Genomic DNA, 19,858 nt, shown 5'->3' with positions numbered 1-19,858 from the left:
TAATTTCTCTTTATATCTAGCAGCAGGAATAGGGAACTTCCAGCCCATGAAGGCTCCCCATCCAGTCTACAGAGCCCTGGGCTCCTTCCACGGGCTCTGCCCACTCCCGTCCCCAAGCCCTGCACATTGGTCTGGAGGCTACCAGATGTGTGGGGAGGAGGAGGGAAGAAGCCTCCTTGTTTTCCCTGATTTTTTATCTGTAAGGAGATTCCTCTTGCTTAGTGCTCGATTGTCCTTTCCTTTCCCCACCTTACAGTACAGCCCTTAGGGAGAATATCACCTTATAGCAAAAGTGCAAGCTTTGGTTCATTTGCTTTTTTCAAGCATAAGCCACAAAGCATAAAATGGAACGCTCAGTTCTATGACTACATTATCAGTGCCTTGTCCCAGGTCCCCAAATTCAAACCAACATAACTTGCATACTATGCAAATCAGGCACAGAAACTGACAAGCCTGGCTGGATCAAGCCACAGGTCCATTTAGTTCAGGAGTGTTCAGCCTGAAGATCAAATTCATTTTGAGAAGCTGACCCCTGGCAGGTGGAGCCAAAAGAAAGGGAAATAGGCCACAAATAAGCTAAATAGGAGGAAATTTTTAGCTTAAAGTACTTATTGCAAATAACTCAGGCTAGGTTTGCAACTTTAGGAAGGGGATAAAGGAACCACAACACCTCAGCTGTCAGAAGAAAGAAGGTGGCTTGACCATGTAGAGACCCTGAGGACTTCAATGGGGCCACATTTTGCCAGGAGGTTCATCACCCTGTTCCCCACATGGACCCCTGATGCCCCTGGAAAACCTGCAAGCAATACATGAAGCAGTGCGTTTCCACTGTTGCTGTCCAACAACTGGTACTGCAGTGCACCTGCCTCTGAAAACTGCAGGCTGCCCACAACCATCATGTCCAGACACTTCTATAAAGACAGAGGTGTGAGGCAGTCATTCCAAGCAAATGATGCTGCTCCTCCTTTACTTCCCAAGTCTTCCACCTCTGGAAATGAGCTATCAAGCACTACCTTGGCTTTCAGAGTTCAATTCTAATTCAAAGAAAACACTGCTGTCTGATCCATGGAAGTAAGCCCCACTGATTACATTTTATTTCAGTCAGCTGTTATACCCAAATGCACATGGAAAGGACAAAAAGTCTTAGGACAAACCTCAGGACCAAGACAACCAACTACATTCCATCTGTATATTCAAAATTGACCCTCTGGCTCTTACAACAAGGCCTTGTTAGCTGTCTCACCACTAACCGCATATTTTCAAGTAACAGCACATAGGTAGACCTTCTTGGTTGAGGAATCCTCTTGCTGAAACAAGCTCCCACATACGGCCTGAAGGGTGGAAACTGTGACAAACTCCGAACACCCATTGCAGATGAGTTCCTGGCTTTCCCTGACACTGCTATCCTACTGCCCTTGTTATGTTTCTAATTGTTTATTTCATATTTAATTTTATGTTAATTTTAATATATGTATTTTTATGTAAACCCACACAGATTTTAGAATATCAAGCAATATATAAGTACTTTAAATAAAAATGAATAAAATAACCTTGTTTTGCCAGAACATCTAATTGGATTGACCGTTATGTAAAAGTCCTAGGTATTTAAAAGATATTTTACTACTTAGGTATTAGAAGTCCTGGGTATCCTGCTTTAAACACACAAAAATAATGCTATGAAAGATTGTGACTATTAGAACAATGCAGCAGATATGGATTTTAATGAATCACTCAAATGCTTTCAGTTGTCAACTGTGCAGCAAGTGGTGCTATCACAGCTGCTAAATTTTATGCAGCCACCTCCTACTTCTCTTTGTAGTGACTGAATATAGTATTCATTAGCAAACATGCACAGTCACTCGCTTGCTCCTGGGGAGGAAAGCGATGGCAAATCTAGACAGCATACTAAAAAGCAGAGACATCACCCTGTCGACAAAAGTGCGCATAGTCAAGGCTATGGTTTTCCCAGTTGCAATGGATGGCTGTGAAAGCTGGATCATAAGGAAGGCTGACGCCTTCGAATTGTGGTGCTGGTGAAGACTCCTGTGAGTCCCTTGGGCTGCAAGGCGATCAAACCAGTCAGTCCTAGAGGAGATCAACCCTGACTGCTCTTTAGAAGGCCAGATACTGAAGCTGAAACTCAAATGCTTTAGCCACCTAATGAGAAGGAACTCCCTGGAGAAGAGTCTAATGCTGGGAACAGTTGACAGCAAAAGAAGGAGGGGACAGCAGAGAATGAGGTGGCTAGATGGAGTCACTGAAGCAGTCGGCATGAGCTTAAGTGGACTCTGGCGGATGGTGAGGAATGTTGTCCCTGGGGTCGCGATGGGTCAGACACTACTTTGTGACTAACAACAACAAATGCACAGTCAACGCATACAATGAATACCAGTAAGTATAAGAATACCCAGTAACTTGAGCTCAGAAATTCCAACTTCCAGCAGCCTTGGTCAACCACTATTCTAGAATGAATTCTCCTCTCATAAAATTGGAATGATTACTTCTGAGGGCTATTGTGATGGGAATCCAAGATAGCTAAGGACTAGTTTGGTACAAAATCTATAACTTACAGTTTTAGCTTATACATCAGAATAGGCCAAAATGTCTAAATCCAGGTGGTTACAGCACAGAAAAATAAATAAGAAACCAATACTTTAAAAGAACCAATTGTATGGATTTTAACTCACATATAGTAACAAAACCAAACCCCTTCCCCTTCAGACAACCAAACAATAATACACCAATTCAGGTAAATGGATATTTTCATGTTAACCTTTCATTTTTCTTTTTTAAGTTTTTAAAGGTTCTATTTGACCTTTTTCTTGAAATCAGAAAGGGAACAGCAATTTCAAAAGGCAAAATAAAACCCTGTGTCAATAGGCAAGTGGAATTCAAATGCCAGTGAAGAGAGAGAGAATCCGAAAGCAGAGCCTAAGATCTGGGAGATATACATGAGAATGACGTACAGTACAGGGGCAGGGGCAGTGCATTTGAACAAGGAAAGCTGCCAGAAATCACAGATGCTCTTTGTCAAGAGAAGAGCAACTTAAGATCCAGGCTGACATTTTCTAACTTCATATATATCTTTTATGATTAAACTAAAACTCCTATAAATGGAAATGTGATCTTGGGTCAAGGCCACAGGCATGCCTGCATGTGTCACGCACACCTCAAATCAATCGGATGTCGTGGATAGAGTGGAAACAGGCAACTTGGCACCCACCAGCAGCACTTCACCTCAGCCGCTCTTGAGGTGTCCTACTCCTCTCTCTTTAAAATAACCATTTAAAAATAGTAATAGTTTATTGTCCGTAGCTGGGATGCTTCAAACAAGAACGGAGCCTCTAGCTGCTCCCACCTTCTGTTTCAGGCCTCCATCTGCACCACACATAGGTTCAGAGAAACTTTTGGGGAATGAAGATAAAGTAGTAGATGCTTTCATCTGCAATGTGGCCATTTTGTGGTGGTACCCAGAAGTTTCTCAAATGGCCATAGGTGCCCATGGCCCAAAAAGGTTCCCTATTCCTGGAGCAGAGTATTGAATTATGACCAGAAAGAGTTCATACAAATCCCCATTCAAGTACAAAGCTCATCAGGTGACCAGGGGCCAGTCACTCTCTCAGCCTGACACACTTCACAGGGTTGTTGAGAAAGTAACTTGGGGAGAAAACTCTTTGGAGAAAGGATAGAATAAAATTGTGACATAAGTAAATCCGTCTTATCCAAAATAAGGAATGATGTGCTCTCAAATCATTTCTTTACATATGGCATCTTAAATTATCTCCATTCCTTGTATACTTCCATTACTGTGATGTCCATTCATATCAACTCATTTTATATGGAATTTCTGTGAAGCCACCTATTACTTATGTTAACTCACTCCCTTTCCTCCACATATTAACACAATATTGTTATTATTTCAAGAAATTAAAGTATCATTAGTTACCATGAAGCATGTCGCATGCTCAGAATTCTTAAAACAAACAGGCCCCAAGAAACTCATAAGTTTAAAATGTAATAGTGACCATTTTCTGCAGAAGGTTTGTACCAAGAGCCAACACAAGAGAAAAAATGCCATGCAGTGCAGTTGTTTCCAGAGAAAACTAGACAGCTCTTGATCTCAATTGCTCAACTTTTCCTTTTGCTGTTAACCCAGTGCTACATTGCCTCCCCAACACAACACACACACATCATTCTCTATTACTTTCTCCACAAAAGCACACTAACATTTCTTTCTCCACTTACTGAAGATCCCTTTGCACTTCACTGATTGTTCCCCCCTTCTTTTCAATTTCCTGACCCAGTCTCTACACCATCATCCTGGTGCGCAGGAGCAGATGAACGGCCTCTTTTCGCCAATGAAGCATCGTTCATGTCTAAAAATCAATAGCTTACTATATAAAGCACAGAAACAGCAAAAAAGTTGATTGTTGCCATCTTGCCTTCCACCAGAGAGGTTAGAGATCAACTATTTTCCCCAACACACTGCCTAGTCAGCCCTTAGCAACTGGTTCCCCTGACAAAACTTTAAAAATAAAGCAAAATTAACCTTCGCTGGAATTGGAGCTCAAGAAAAAGGATTTACGCGCGCGTGCACACACAGAGAGAGAGAATGAGAGAATGAGAGAGAGAGGATTCAAGAATAATTCCATACCTCTCTTACTTCTCTTTCCATTCAGTGCCTTGTCTGCAGTGGCATATAGAAGGAAGAGGTATGCAGAATACATTATACATTCCCTCCCTTAGCGTGTTATACATCCCATTCAAGGCTCAACAGTTTAGGTCTCATTCAAGATTACCCATTAGCAAGGAAGGAAGTTGTTGGGAAAGCAGATTAATAATTAAACTTTACACATAGTACAATGCAATCCCCACATTTTTGTTAATCAGTCCTTCAGAATTCAGCACTGCACCTGAATTTATCTTACTTAAGCAGTACTTCAGACAACTGACAGCAGCCGAGCTTGAAGACATCAGCAGTATCACCTGCTCTCCACTGAGAAAACCAGCTGTACACAGCTTCCAGAGGGCACAAAGCTGTTGATCTTAAATATGTTTATGTGCCCTAAGCCCATTACCTTACAATGAAAATCAGCAGGCCAAGACTCTGTCGGAGTTCCATGTTGATGCAATGTAGAGTGTAGGAAAAATACACAACCATTCAAAATCATCACAGCCAAAGAACTGATAAGGTAGCCATGAACAAGCCAGGTTTTTTTTTAGCTTCCCCATCTCCCAAAATAAGGGGATAATTTACAGGTTGTTATAAGGATTCCTTGGATAATCTATGCAAAGTGTTTTGAAGTGATTTAAGATGTTAATGCTTATTGTTGTTAAATGGTTGCTATATACAATGACAGACAAATTAGGTACTTTCAGTACTCTGTGCACACAGAGAGAATGCAGGTTAACTAATCTTCCATTTCAAGGACTAACCATAAAGTGTTTGCTACAGTGAAGAAGCTCTTGTTCACTCAATTAAGAGCACACGCCCCATCAAGTATCAACTAAACACATCAAGGTCACAATCCCACAGGTTGCGCTCTGGATGGGGATGTGAAGCTCCCAAACTTGGAGACTTAGGATCATCCTGTTGAAGGGGCAAGAAGCAGCAGAAGTGATCTTCACTGCTCTTCCCACCCTACATGTTTCCTAGACAGACTCTTTTGCCTATCTAGCTAAAGTGTTTTGGCGCAGGAGGGAAAGAAGCTAGAGAAGCCCAAGGATACTGTCATGTCCATATTTCTATCCCCTTTTTCTTCCCAGCAAATCAGAATGAAAAGCTTATAAAATACCGTATTTCATTGGTGTATAACACCTTCAGTAATGATACAGGGGATTTTCTTTGAGAGATGTTAACAAGTTGCATAAATCAAAGTATGATCCCTCCAATCTGTGGAACTAGCTTCTGCCCATGTAAAGAGTTGATTCCAAAATGGAACAATTCACTCTTCCCGTGCCTTTTCCTACAGTCTTGACTCGACACTCAGAGTGGTTCATGCTGCTTGTGGGTCAAAAAGCAAGAATGTCAAGTGTTACATAACTGGTCTGTCCATAAAGTTTTGAACCCTTTGGTTACTTTCTAAAAGCAACATTTAGTTTGATACAAATACTTTATAAACAGTTTATTATTCTCTTCCTGTATTATGTATCCTGTCAATTTTATTGTAAACCATCAAATCTCCAGAGAAGAAAAACAAAGTAGCCAAATACATTCCAGGTTTATAATACAATTAAAAGAACAGCCTGATTCAGGCTTGTTTCTGCCATTTATGAGACAGGCTTTTAATGAAACAACTCCAGTGCTTACTCTGACATCACCTCTGGTACTTTCAGAGTATATATGCACAGACCCAAACATTCAGCAAGGATTGTCCCTGGGCAGTCTTATTTCCAGCATGCCATATCCCACCCATTTCTTTAAAGTTTCAGTTTACATTATCTCTGCCAACATGCTTCACCTCCCAACATTTTCAGAGCAGAGGACCTAAAAATTGAGAGTGCTAAACCTAGAACTGCTAGACTTAGCTCATCTAGATCAATTGTTCTGGTTCTGAACCCAAATCTTTGGAACCATTATACACCAGCTGCCTATATTGTTACAAATTCTTTGGGAACAATGTTAATAGAAGTGAAATGAAACAGCGTCACACATCGTTATGCCAAGCTTATCTAGAAGGTAAAGCTCCCAGATCAATCAGCAGGGGTCTCAAAAGCCTTGCTATACCTTGTACTTCCCTCTGAAAGAGTTAGCTAAATACAAAAGGCAAATTTCAACAGTCAGTAAGAGCTGACAATGCCCCTCCTCCTTATCTCTCTCTACCCAGGCTTGCTTGTTTTAGACCAGTTTTCATATGCAACCTGTGGCTCTCCAGGTATTTTTGGCCTTCAGCTTTCCTTGTACCTCACAACTGGCTAAGCTGGCTGGGCATATAGGGAATGTAAGCCAAAACACCGTGGGAGCACTCATTGACCACCACTGCTTTAAAACAGGGGTCCTCAAACTTTTTCGACAGGGGGCCAGGTGACCTGCACAGGCTGGTGAGCCGGGGGTGCCTGGGCGCGTGGACTGGTGAGGCGGCATCGGGCACACGCAAGGCGGTGCTGGGCGCGTGGGGCGGCAGCTCACTCGCTCGGAGATCTCCCAGTGAGTCCAAAACCATCTCCAAGTGAGCAAGCCACCGCCCTCCCGCCCATGCGGTGAGCACGTGGGTGGCAGCGTGGGCCAGATAAATGGGCATGGTGGGCCGTGGTTTGAGGACCCATGCTTTAAAAGATACAAAAGCAAGCTTGTTTGGATTTTCATCCTCTAATAAAACCCTTTTCTCTTTCTTTCCTTTTTGGGAAACCTCTTACCAAAAAATCCAGGTTTGCACATTTAAAATGTCTTTACTTTGGCAAGATGAAGACGATATACTATTATGCATAGGAAAATTAAACCCAGACAAATGCATTACTGGAACAATCTTGGACTTTTTGACCACTGCGGGCTAGTTGTGGTGGGACAAACCAGAACTGGCAAGTGAGCACATTTCCCCAGAAAAGTGTTCAGAACTCAGCTCAACAAGATTACATGGTGCTGAACAGCAAGGATTGGGATACAGAGTACGCATTTATTTTCCACAAAACCCACTAGGCCTTTAGTATTTAAGGCACTTTTTCATTGAAAGGCACCACACAAGCATGTGCTTCTGCCACAAAGCCACTCCAGGATTTTTTGCTGCCTGAAGCAAAGCCTAACAACACTTCAGCTCCAGCTCAAAGTACTCAGAGTGGCCTGTACCTCAGACCAAAAACTGGACCAGCACTTCTCCACCTCCCTAGCAGCAAAAATACTATCATAATAAACTAGAAAATCTACTGCCCTTTCATGGCACACAAGATCTACTGTCCGAGGTGGCTGCCTGACCCAGCCTAGGGGCAGAGCTGGCCCAGTTCCTGTTTGGAATCTGGCACTCATCTCAGTGGCATTTGAGGGTCAGGAAAATGAAAAAGTTTGCAGTATACATAAACATGCCCACAAGTCAGATATTGCTGCTTGACATAGTACAATGAAACTGAAACTTTAACTTACCTCATCAACACCATTATCATCTTTCTTCAAGGCTACAAGAAGAAGAAAAAAACAGTTACCTGCAATGCAATTCTAAAAGTAGCAATACCCTAGGGAACAAATCAGAAGGAAATATTTATCTTACTGAACACCAGCTTCAATATATGAAGTTTACCCAAAAGTCAGGAAAGTGGATAGCAAAGCAACAGTTACATTCAACTGTCTTCTCTACCTCAGGTGAAATTCACTTTTTTTAACTTTCATTCCAGTTGAGAACAGCCAGCCCTATGGAAGACTTGAAGTTAACTGCCAGAAGCCAGCTACTGAATAAGCCTATTTCATATGCCTTGTCATTTATTGCTTATACTTTCTCATGATACATTCTATTATACACTCTTCCAACTAACATCCACAAACGTACACCTTGTTTAAGCTACTGTCACACTTACAATTTATTTCTATCTCTGCCTAGCCACATGAACTTGGACAACAATGCAGAGAAGCTATGCTCTATATTAGAGCCCTGATTTATCTACCCATATGTAATCAGAAAGCACTGAAGAAGAAAGACAGGCTGGGGCCAAAGAAATATCTGAAGGTTCGCCCTTCCTCCATACTGCACTGGCCATTCACTTAGATATTCCTCAGAAGCCCTGCTGGAGAAGCTCCCTCCTGAAAGTGGTTGGATCAGTCAGAGCAGCATTCTCTTTGAGAAGTGGGAGAAGCATCTGCACATGTAAATAGTGGAATCCAAAGTGAAACTACTACTCCTCTCCTCCCTTTCAGCAAAGCTTTTGGGTCCACCTCAGGGTAGCTTTTGCTGTTTGCAGGCTACCCAGTAAGAACACCAGACAATTTGCAATTGGTCTGCTTGCTTTGCCTGCTGTCTCCTTACTGGTCAAGGAACTCGTTTGCCATTCCCTCCCCATCCAGCTCTCAAATGTGTCCCTCCTTTTCCAAGGGAGGCTGGTTTTTGAGCTCTGCCAGAGAAAGTTTGCTAGGTAACTGCAACATTGCCAAGTCCTCTGCCCACCCCGCTGCTCTTCCATCTCCTCCTCAGAACTGGACCAATCTATCTGAGCAGATCATAATGTGCAAGAGACAGCCCCCCTCCACAGATGAGAGGCAGGCAGATTTGTGCTTATTCATGTGAAATGCTCACTCAGGAACTACTAGCCCCAGAATTCCTTGCCCATAACCAAGAGGGCAGGGACAGCTAGTGGAAGGAGAAAAGTACCATAATAATTAGGCTCCAGGAAGATTCCCAGCATCTTAACATAATTTTAAAATTCATTAAATATAAGCTTCCCTATACCAGAGCCTGCTTCATCAGATGTATGAGGTGTGACATTTAGGGATGCCAGGGGCATGAGCTGCATATGTGAGCCCCACCGCCAATACGGCAGCCCCTTCCCTGCTTCCCAGCCCACCAGGTTGAGCAGGAAGGTTGGAAAGCAAAGAGATTCTTCTTACATTCATATTAACAGTCAGGGACTCTTCTTTATCAGGGTCTAAATTCTGTGTGAGTTCTACTTGCATTCCAGCAAATGTGAGCAAAAGCCCCCTTCAGAGCACTCTTCCCAACACAGAAATTCTGGATCGACAGGGTGGAGCCATCAGACATGGTGATACGAGTACATCCCTTACAGGGTTCATGAGACTGACAGGTTCTCACTCATTTCAGTGGGACTCACTGAAGCCTCATGTTCTAACAATTTCCAGAACAGTAGCCAGGTTAGTTTGGCAGGGACAGTAGAAACCAGTATTATGGTAGGACTTCCTGGTTCAAAATACATGTCAGAAACATCTAGTGCACACTCACACACAGTGAGTGTGACATGGCCTATGTGGAGTCCCAACATAAGCTTTGGTATAATTTTTAAAAATATATTATTTCAGAATTAAAATAGAAGGGGTTCTTATATTATATGCAACTGTATATAGGGATGGAATCATAGTACATGTATAAGGAAAGACCCATGTTACCCATTGTTCTATCTGCCACCTCCCCACACAATGATGCTTCGATGTTGAATTCCAATACTGCCTTTAAAAGGTTTGCTTGTGTTTCATGACTTTACAAATACTAGAAAAGAAAATATGGTCATAAATGCACTTCGCCTTGCTTTCTCCATCATGACACCAAGGAGGTTTTAAAAGCTATTAGTTTGGAACTTCCTGAGATGTTGCTGACAGGCTTTCAAAAGTGTGGGTACATAAAAGACAACACTGTAACCCATTTGGAAGTAACCACTTCCAAGTTTCACACTGACACATTTAGAGCATTATACTAACACCAGTGCCATTAGGTAGATGGCCGAAGTATTAGACCATTGGCACAATTTTACAACCAATGCTTGGATTTTAAAGTTCCAAAATTACCAAAATGAAGTTATCTGCCATTCCATACACAAAGCAGCCTTTTCCAATGAAACATACATCTTAGGCTTTTTTTATTACTAAGGAATGAAACGATCACATTATGTTTAACACCCAGGGCACAGAGGAAAAATTGAGAACAGCTGTTAACTTGCAGCAGCTGAATGGTATAGAGGTAAACCAAGTTATTGGCAAACGAGTTCTTAACACACATAAGAAAAATGCTGGAATTGCCAGAATCCTGCAATTACCTCACTGATGAATTTTTTTAGCCATGTCCTAGAGTTTGCAAGCTCTGTCTTACTCTTCCCAGTTTCTTTCTATAATGCATAGTATTTTCACACAGAGAAAAATAGTTTCTTAAAAGGATCATTCAGTTTGGCTGCCTATAACCCTCCAAATTCAGAGGATTACTGGCTGTGAATCAAAGTGCAGGAGGAGGCAAAATTCCACCCTGCACAAGTCACAGATTTTGGTAATCTGTGTCTTGGACCTCTTAAGAAGAGCTAAGGCACTGCCGGGATTCCTCATAACCTGGCAGAGGCCTCATTCCCACCCTCCCTGCCTGTGCTGATGACCTACCCAGTGCTGGCTCCAAAGTTGCACTTGCAACTTCAGAGCTGTAGCCTGCACAGAATGAACCAGACTGGCTGTAAGGCCGGGAGAGGAGCACTCTGTGGTCAGAGTCCCAGCGCTAACCTGATCAGAACTGGGACTCTGAAAACCAGTGTGGCTTTGGGACAATCACTCACTCTCAACCTAACCCACCATACAAAATTGTTGTGAGGATGAAATTGGGTGAAGAGGGGGGGAAAGGCAAGATTGAAATGCAGTCCAATCATCAGCATTATCCTCTTATGGTCATCTATACAGCATCTGGCAGCCACAGGTTTGCACCCAATGTGTAACAATTTTGCATTTAGGGTGAATTCATTTAAATATTTACATACCATATTTCTGCATTTCCACCTTTTCATACCACCTTTCCAGGCAAGATCACAGAACAAAAATAAACAAATACAACCGTCAATCCACTACAGCAGCAGCAGGAGAAAGGAAGGTAAAATCCTGGGAGAACTAGTTAAAAGGTAACCTTCACTTAGCTCCTAAAAGGCAAGTGTAAACACCAGACTCACCTTTCTGGAAAGAGTCAGGAAGCCACCACCAAGAATGGTCCCCCCCCCCCCCCGGAGTCAGAATCTGTATCCATAATCTTTTAACACCCTTGTACCAAAGGAGCCTACCTCACCCACCCAACATCACCCACCTAAACTCTGATGGAAGCCACACCCAGAATTGTACTATGGATAAAGAGCTAATTTAATTATCTGATTTATATGGAGGGTTGCTCTTTGAATACTCACTGTCCTAGGTCCATGTGTTAACTATGAAGGTAGGATGTGAACCAGCTCATTATTCATCTGGTGGAATTATATTTTCTCAGTTATTAGGTATTTTGCTCAGACAAAAGAACTGGTATGACTGTGACCCTTTAATATTTGAATTTGTTATAAAAGCTAGTAGAGTGTCATAGTCCAAAGGTGCAACTCTTGTTTATTGCAACCAAACAAGTTTGGACCCTTGTAGTCCTCAGTGGAGATGACCTGCCACCTGCATACAAGCTACTCCAAATCCCTTTACGATAAACTACTATCAAAGCAACTTGTGATCCATCTACTGCACAAGCTGGTATCACATGCAGCATACTTGATTCAAACATGCAGAAAAGTCACTTCTGTTTCACGTCCAAAGAACTGGACCCTGAATATAGAAAACAAACATTTCAAGACAAAGGCTGTATTAGAGCCATGCTCTACAGGTTATTCAAGTGTGGGGAGATAAGCATGTCTCCCATTACAAATCAATACCATGCACAACTTTAAAAATATTTACACCCAGCTAAGCATATGGATTAAAAGTATATCCTATTGTCACAGAACCATCCAAAGATTTGTACTGAGATATAAATATTTGCTCCAGACTTAAAATGTGGCTTTGTGCCAATGCACTCCCCCTGCTTTTCTTCCTTTTTACAAATCAAAATTAACTCTTTCAGGGTCAGTTGAACACCTAAAGAACAACTAAACTTAGGTGATTATTTCTATACTGCCTGTAGCTGAAGCTTTCTGATAGGTTCCTCCATACTCCAGAAGAGGCCCACAGGAGGACCCAGGAGATGCTTTTCCTCTTCACCATGGCAACTGGCTTGTTCACCTGAATCTTTCTTGGGGCTAAACAGTGGTACTGGTGAGGAAGAGGAGCAAGAGATGCCACATTGTGTCTTTGCCTCTTAAACAGTTAAGTGGAAGCAATGATAAGCATGGAGAGGCATTAGCAACTAGTGACAGTGAAAAGGTACTCACTGAGGGTGTCTCACCCAAAGACAAGTCCATGGGGGACACTGGGAAGGCAAAAATGGTCCAGACCCCATGCAATTGGCCATCTCTGTTCTAGGGCTTTGGAGAACTTTCTGATAGGCTTGAAGGGGGAATTAACTACTTCATGGAGAACAAGCCTATCAGTGACTATTAGACCTGAAAACTAAACTGGACATGCAGGTTTTGAGGCAACATGTCAAGGAATATCTGATCAGCCACAGCCTATGGGGCCTCATGACTTCAGGCCTTGATAACTGACTTCTTGGAGACATCTGACTGGCCATTGTGTGAAAAAAGATACTTATCAAACAAGGACTGTTGGTCTGATCCAACAGGGCTCAAGTTCTCACAATGAATGAATGAAATGTATTGCTACAGGAAATAGCAATGGTCACGGTTTAGACACTTAGCTGGCTTTAATTCCCACTTGTTCCTAGATTAAAGTGACCAGACACAGCAGAATAGAGGAAGGTAGAAGCAAGAACAAGATCTACCAGTAGATGGCTGAATGGTTTGCCAAATATTTCAGATTCTCAACTGTTTAGTAATCACAACACCAAAAGATTCCCCTTCTTCACCCCTGGCCAGCCATTGCCCAAATTAGGGGATTATATCAGATAAGTTTTATATTTTATATGCAATCACCCCAGTCATGGCTTGGGGTGCAATAGGGAAGTAAAGTCTTAGCCACTGTTTCACAGCTGGTTCAACCTATTCCTCCAAATCTGCGATTTTGCTCCTAACTCCAGCTGGTAGATCTTGAGCTTCCAGTATCAAGCAGGAGAAACTTCAGGAAACAAGAAGCTCCAGGCTTGCTTCCCATCCATCTTCAGAGAGATGCTCACATAAACAGTAGCCTTTAAAAAGCACAGAAAGAGGAAGCAGCAAGCATCTGGGATCCTTCAACCACTGCGGTTCACTATACAAAACTTGTACACTTACTCAGGGGCCCTACAGAGCTAACTTATGGGTGATCAGCTACCCAGGGGTTTCTGGATACAGAATGGCTTTATCATCTGAGGTGATCTTCCTTCAACAGGGTCATTTTATTGTATGTTTTAGCTATTTCAAATTCATTTTAATGATACTTCTGGTTTTTTTATATCTGTATTTTATTTTATTGCTTTGTTTTTATGCACAGTTGTACACTGGCCAGAGAGATTTGGCTCTGGGGTAGAATAAAAATGAAACAAATAAATAAATAAAATGACTGGTGACAATCAAATCCGGCGATCCCTTCCTTGCTGTGGTAGATCTAAAAGTTTCACCTTCATGAAAGTTCTTGAATCCTTACACCATCTCAAAGGAGGAAATATTTAAGCATGAGTTACAATTTTAAGCCATCAGATAAGATGATCAAATAGCATGAATGAAGCTTCTATTTTACCTTCATCTGAAGGAACTGCATATTTCCCAGGCTACTTGCATTTTTCCAGAGGTTTTCACATCCCTTCCCAAACTCTGTCATTTACACAGATTAGAAAGTAGTTACTACTGTCAACGTGTACTTTTTAAACTTCTGCATTTGCCAGCAGAACCAAGTGGAAACAATTTGACAGGAAAATTTTAGCTTAGGCCCAAAGAAGTAGTTTCTAGGGTTTCATTTTCAACAATACAACAGAGAGCCAAAAGCACTCAACCTTGTAACTGCTTAGTGACGTCAGAAATGTGGGTAGCACACATCATGCATTAGATGTATTAGCATGCAAATTAGTAGAAGATGATAAAATATAGCAAAAGATGCCAGACTAGTATCACTCACTATTCTCAGCGATCTCACCTCAATCTAAAAATGTTTTAATAAATAAATAAATAATAAGAAACGCCCATCCTGCCCAAGTGCCCCCTCCACCCCCACAGCTAACGTATAAAGTGCATCAGTAGATAGAACTAAAAAGCTAGTTTCATTTTCCTCTATACATGCTGAACTTTCTAGGCTAGCCAGTGGCAATTAAAGCAGAATTTCATTTAAGAAGCAATCACAGTGCTTCAATCTTGGAAGGAGAAATCAGAAACCTGACCCTCCTCCCCTGACCCCTTGCAGCTAATGCAGAATGAACCAGTTGCCCTCACCCAAAGTTGAAAATGTGATGAGGAAAAGGGAAGTGGAGGAGACAGGAGAAACGAAGGCCTCAGCTATCCTCAGCCTCCTTCTTGTCCCTGTCAAAGTGCTGTGTTAAATGGACAGAAAAACCAATCCAGAAAAATGCAGAGAGGAGGGATAGGGAGGCAAGGACCACCTCTGCTGCTCCTCCTCCAACCCTACCCTGGATGACTAGAAAACTGGACATTTGGAATCTTCCAATCATCAACCCTTTCACTATCAGGCTCATTTCACACACACTGAAGTGGGAGTCCTTCCGTCTCACAACATATATTCTCAGACTCTCATTTCTGTTAATCATCCATCTATTTTTACAATAAAGTAGAGCCATTTTTTCTGTCTTCTGCCTAGTAATACGAAGACAGTTTTGCAGCCTGATCCAGTGTTTGCTTGGAGCTGAACTTACAGCTAAGTTCCATGGAACTTGCTCCCTAGTTAAGCAGTGCTCACAAGTAAAATCCTTTTCAAATTAAAGTAAATACAGCATAGAAGAATTCTCAGAAGAGTTCAGGGTTGCACTGTAAAGTGTCTTACAGAAGCACAGAGCCTTACCTGCTGTGGTTACTCATGACACTCATACTTTGTATTCCACCATACTCTTCTTGACATCTGTGGTTACAAAGCAACAGATACCAGAAAATAACTAGAAACTTTTGGAGGTGTGGTGAGAAGAGGAGTGGTCATAAGATTTAAGATGACAGAAACCACACCATTTATATTCAGCTTAAACACATTAGGAATCAAAGAATGATTTTTCTATTTCTGCACCACTGCCAGTGGCCCATTTGGCTTGGGAATGAAAGGTACCAAGCAAGAAAAATAAACGTATTTTTCTTATTTGATGGATCAGACTGCAAGCCTTTGTGAGTCAGCAAGCCAGCAGCACTGTAGATTCAGAGCAATATTAATCAAGAATCAAAGGAAAAGCAAAGCATGCCATGAGGAAGGACTTCTGCATCCATGTTATCCTGGCTGGCTGGCTGGCTGGCTGGCAAGATCTGACCCAACCAAGCATTCCAAGGATGGTTTCTCTGACCACTAAGCCATCTGGAAACCTCCATTCCGGTTTATTTCTACTCCACCAGAGAAAATGGATTAAAAGAAACTATTTTGCTTTACATTTCTCACTTTTAAAATTGTATCACTGAATATGACAATAAAACAATAAAAAAGTCGTTTTGCTACAGCAAGAATACCAAGGATGAGTATGACAGAATCTCACCCCTCAAATTCAGTGCCACATGTTGCTGCAGACTTATTGCACTTTTTAGCATCAGCTTCTTTTGAGTCAGTTTATATTTGTGACTCATTCCTTCTAGAATGGGCTGGGGGTGATTCTGGGGAGCCCACCCAAATGAACCACTGGGTTACATAAACTTCCAGAACCTACATCATCTGGCATATATTCCTGATCACTGAAGTGTAACTTCTATCCTCTAATTCTGTACTCACATTAATAAAGAACATTAGAATTGGGTCATCTCATACGTTATGTGCCAGCAGTTCCAGGTTTCTCGCCCAAGTGTACACTGGGGCTGAAATCTCATGTACACTTAGATCAGGAACCAACTGCAATGAAGTCAGTATACAGTACAGAAATTTGGATGGTGCTGCAACTTTTTAAAATCAATCTTTAGTCAGCCAGATGTTGCACACACAAACATGTGCCTCTCACTCACAGAATGGTCAGGGATGAAGGTAGCCAGCTAAAACACCCAAATGCAAGACTGAGAAAACCCTTCTTTAAATCCCCACTCAGCCATGAAGCTCACTGGGAGAGCCAAAGCTGGCCAGCCACTTTTCTCTCAGCCTCAACCACCTCATAGGGTTGCAGTGAGGATGAAGGGAAAACTCTGTCCTAAACAATCACGAGTTCTGTAAAGAAGAAATGAGAAAGAACGGCAATAAAATTAAATCTGAGCGCGGTCTGGCAAAGCAACCTGGAATAAGAGCTCCCCCGAGCATCCCCTGGGAATAAAGATACTAAGAAGGAGCAGCCGGGCTGCCCAGAATGAGTCGCGATGCGATCGCCCCCAGGAAGCTCAGGGTACACCGCAGCGCTCGGGCCAGGTGTCCTCCAGATGTGTCGGACTACAACTCCCACAATCCCCAGCCGGCATGGGCAATGGGCGAGCCGGCTACGGATTATAGGAACTGTACTCCAACGCGTCTGGAGGGCATGGGGTGGCGGAGAGAGAAGGCGGTACCCTGCGGGATGTTCCGTTGCCGGGACGCAGCAAGAAGCCGCCCGGAGTCCACTTGTCCACCGACCCGTTTCCGCCTGCCCACCCGCTCGCTCACCTAGTCGGCCGAAACTCTCCGACAAAGTTCGCCGCAACTTTTTCATCCTGCTGAGTTTCTGCTCGGCCGGAGGCTGCGAGTCGAGCAGGTCGCACATCTGGCTGGGCTGGGCTGGGCGTGGGAGCGCGCCCCCGGAGAAAGCGGCGCCCGGCCGCCCACGAACAACGGGGCAGAGGCGGTGGCGGCGGCGGCTGCAGCCCCCGGAGGAGGAGGAAGCCCCGCTCCACCCGACGAAAGGAAAGAGAAAGAAAGGGGGCGGCGGCGGCGGCTCTTCTACGTGGTGTTCGCGGGAGCAGCCGCGGAGGCCACCTTGTCCTCGTCCATAGTTAGTTTTCTCCTTCGCCCGGAGAAAATTGGGCAATACGCTCTTCGAGACAATGAGGGGCGGGGGAAGGGAAGGGGCTTGCTCGCCAGGAACGCGAAGGGGAAGAAAGCGAGCCGCGAAGGGAGAGGAGCGAGAGAGAGGAGGGAGCGCCCTGCCGAGGGAGGGACGGGAACCCCTGCCAGGAGGTGCAGCCCGGGAAGGGAGGCGGCGACCCTCCGCGGAGCCGGGAGCCTCTCGCCCCAGAGTGCCTCCTCCTTCTCCTCCCCCGCCTGTGTGCCCTCGCGCTCCCCTGGAGGCGGAGACAGCCGGGCCGCCCACGCCCCGCCCCGTTTCTCCCTTCCGCCTCTCTCATTGGCCCGCGCCGGGGACGCCGGCTCGTGCGGGGTTCTTCGCGCGCGCTCCCTCTCCCGCGGAATGCGCCCTCTTCTCCATCACAATGCGCTCTCCCTCTTTAATTTCGTCCTTGTTCCCATAGGACGGAGCGAGGACTTCGTAGAAGCATCGCACTATTGAATGCGGTTTACACGGTTCCCAGTAAACTATACGCAGGCGTTTGCAGACTCTCACCCAACCCTAACCATATTTTGATCACGAAGTAAACAAGTTGACTCAGAAGTCCCGTCGAGTTAACTGGGAAGTACTCTGTAGTAAATATGCTGTTAGATCCATTTTTACTCACAAATTAGAGCCACTGAAATCAGTGAGGTGCAAGATACTCAGACCTGAGGTTGTTAGGGTTAGATCGGCTCGATGTATGAGAATCGCCGGCAGTAAAAAGACATTGTCCGGCGAGCAGAGTTCGATTGTGGACACAGACTTTAATGTATTCTCTCGAAACGGGCGAGTTACTTTGCAGAACTCTTGCCCACTTTTTTAATAGAATGGATCAATAATGTGCAAACGTTTCACTTCCCTCCACTCTTTGGTGTGCACATAACAATACCACAAGGTTAAGTGTGTTTGCACTGAACACAGGTAAGCGAACGCTCGTAAAAGCAAAGCGTACACAACGTTGAATTTTAGCACATTCGTCAGCCAAGGTGCGTTCTTACAGAGGGTGTTCTGCACTAAAGGAAAAGCTGTTCGCATTTGCTGCATGTGTGCCAACAAATCTTTAGATAGAAGTATAAATTTGTCCACATTTTTCTAGCACCAGGTATAAATTATGTTCTAAAGAGAGCTGTGGAAGAAAGCAATATATATTTAAGAATTAAGAGTGTGCTTTATGCATTCCCAGTGCTTTCATGTAATAGCACCTTTCTTAAACGTGTGCAGCTGCAATCTTACTCACACTTACCTGGGAGTATACCATGGGTCCCTGAACGCAGTAGGACTTATTTTTGAGTATATATGTATGAGACTACAGTGTAAAGAACTTTGACGATCCACCAAAGAGCCCAGGAAATTGCCTCAATTTCTGTCCCCTCACCTCTTTTTATCCTCTGAACAACCCTGTGAGGTAAATCAGAGGATGGGGTGTGACAGGCTCAAGAGCAGCCAGTGAGTTTCACTAATTTTATTTAAAATAATTGTACACCAATCTTGTTTACATAGTATTTCCAAAATAGTTCATTATACAAAGCCACAATAAAACATGGGGCAGTTAAAAACATAATGACCAGCATCAGTCTAAACCATACTAAACTCAGAAAGTAAACAGTAAAACAGCTATAAAAACCATTGCAAATCACCATTTAAACCCTTGGAGAACAATTTACTTGTCACATAAAGACAAGGGTTGGTGCTAGCAGAGCCTGATGCTGCTTGCCTGTATTTGTACTGAATGCCAACTCTTCCTGGTCTGCCAGTCTAACTCCTACGCTACACTGGCTCTCATCTGGAAACATCCTTCCCAGCTGATCACTCATGCTCTTATCTCTCTTCCTATACACCATGTCCTGAAACATGTATGGCATTCTGTGGGACACAGATCTTAAAATGTGCCGTGTCTTTATAATCGTAGATCTCTATACTTCTAGTACAGATGGGCAACCCAAAGGCCAATACAACCTCCCAGGTCCTGCTCAGCCTTTCCTGCTTCTGCAGGTTGCCCAACTCTGAATAGCTTCTTTCATAGGGCTGGGGAACCACTTCCAGTCTGAGGAATGAATTCCATTCAGAGAAGCTGTTTGGGACTACATTCCAGTGATGGATGAGACTGGAGGAAAACAACAAGTGAGGACAGAAATACAGATAAAACTAGCATACTGTAGATTAAAGCCCTTTGGTCCCAGTAACTAAACCTTAGGAGAGGCATTTCAACCTTTTAGAATGGGGAAGGCAGAAGTACACAAAGGCCAAAAAATCAAACAATAAGT

The 19,858-nt window shown here is 43.4% G+C and overlaps 1 protein-coding gene across 2 annotated transcripts in view; it reads right to left on the bottom strand.

The window, feature by feature from the left end:
• The window catches only part of CDK14 (cyclin dependent kinase 14), a 248,669-nt gene extending 231,002 nt beyond the window's left edge, over window positions 1-17,667 (bottom strand). For both annotated transcript variants that reach the window (XR_006414193.1, XM_044424804.1), the window contains exons 1-2: window positions 17,216-17,667; window positions 8,075-8,106 (exon numbers count right to left, since the gene is read on the bottom strand). Coding sequence is in view for 1 of the 2 variants with exons in the window: in XM_044424804.1 (XP_044280739.1) it covers window positions 8,075-8,106; window positions 17,216-17,312 (129 nt within the window). In the remaining variant the exon portion in view is untranslated. The remainder of the gene's footprint in view (window positions 1-8,074; window positions 8,107-17,215) is intronic.
• Window positions 17,668-19,858: the final 2,191 nt, after the last annotated feature.

This window comes from Varanus komodoensis, unplaced genomic scaffold (assembly GCF_004798865.1).
Source record: "Varanus komodoensis strain SLA01 unplaced genomic scaffold, ASM479886v1 scaffold15, whole genome shotgun sequence".
Lineage (NCBI taxonomy): Eukaryota > Metazoa > Chordata > Lepidosauria > Squamata > Varanidae > Varanus > Varanus komodoensis.
Note: the sequence above shows the minus strand (reverse complement) of the source record. Positions and strands in the feature narration are given on the sequence as shown.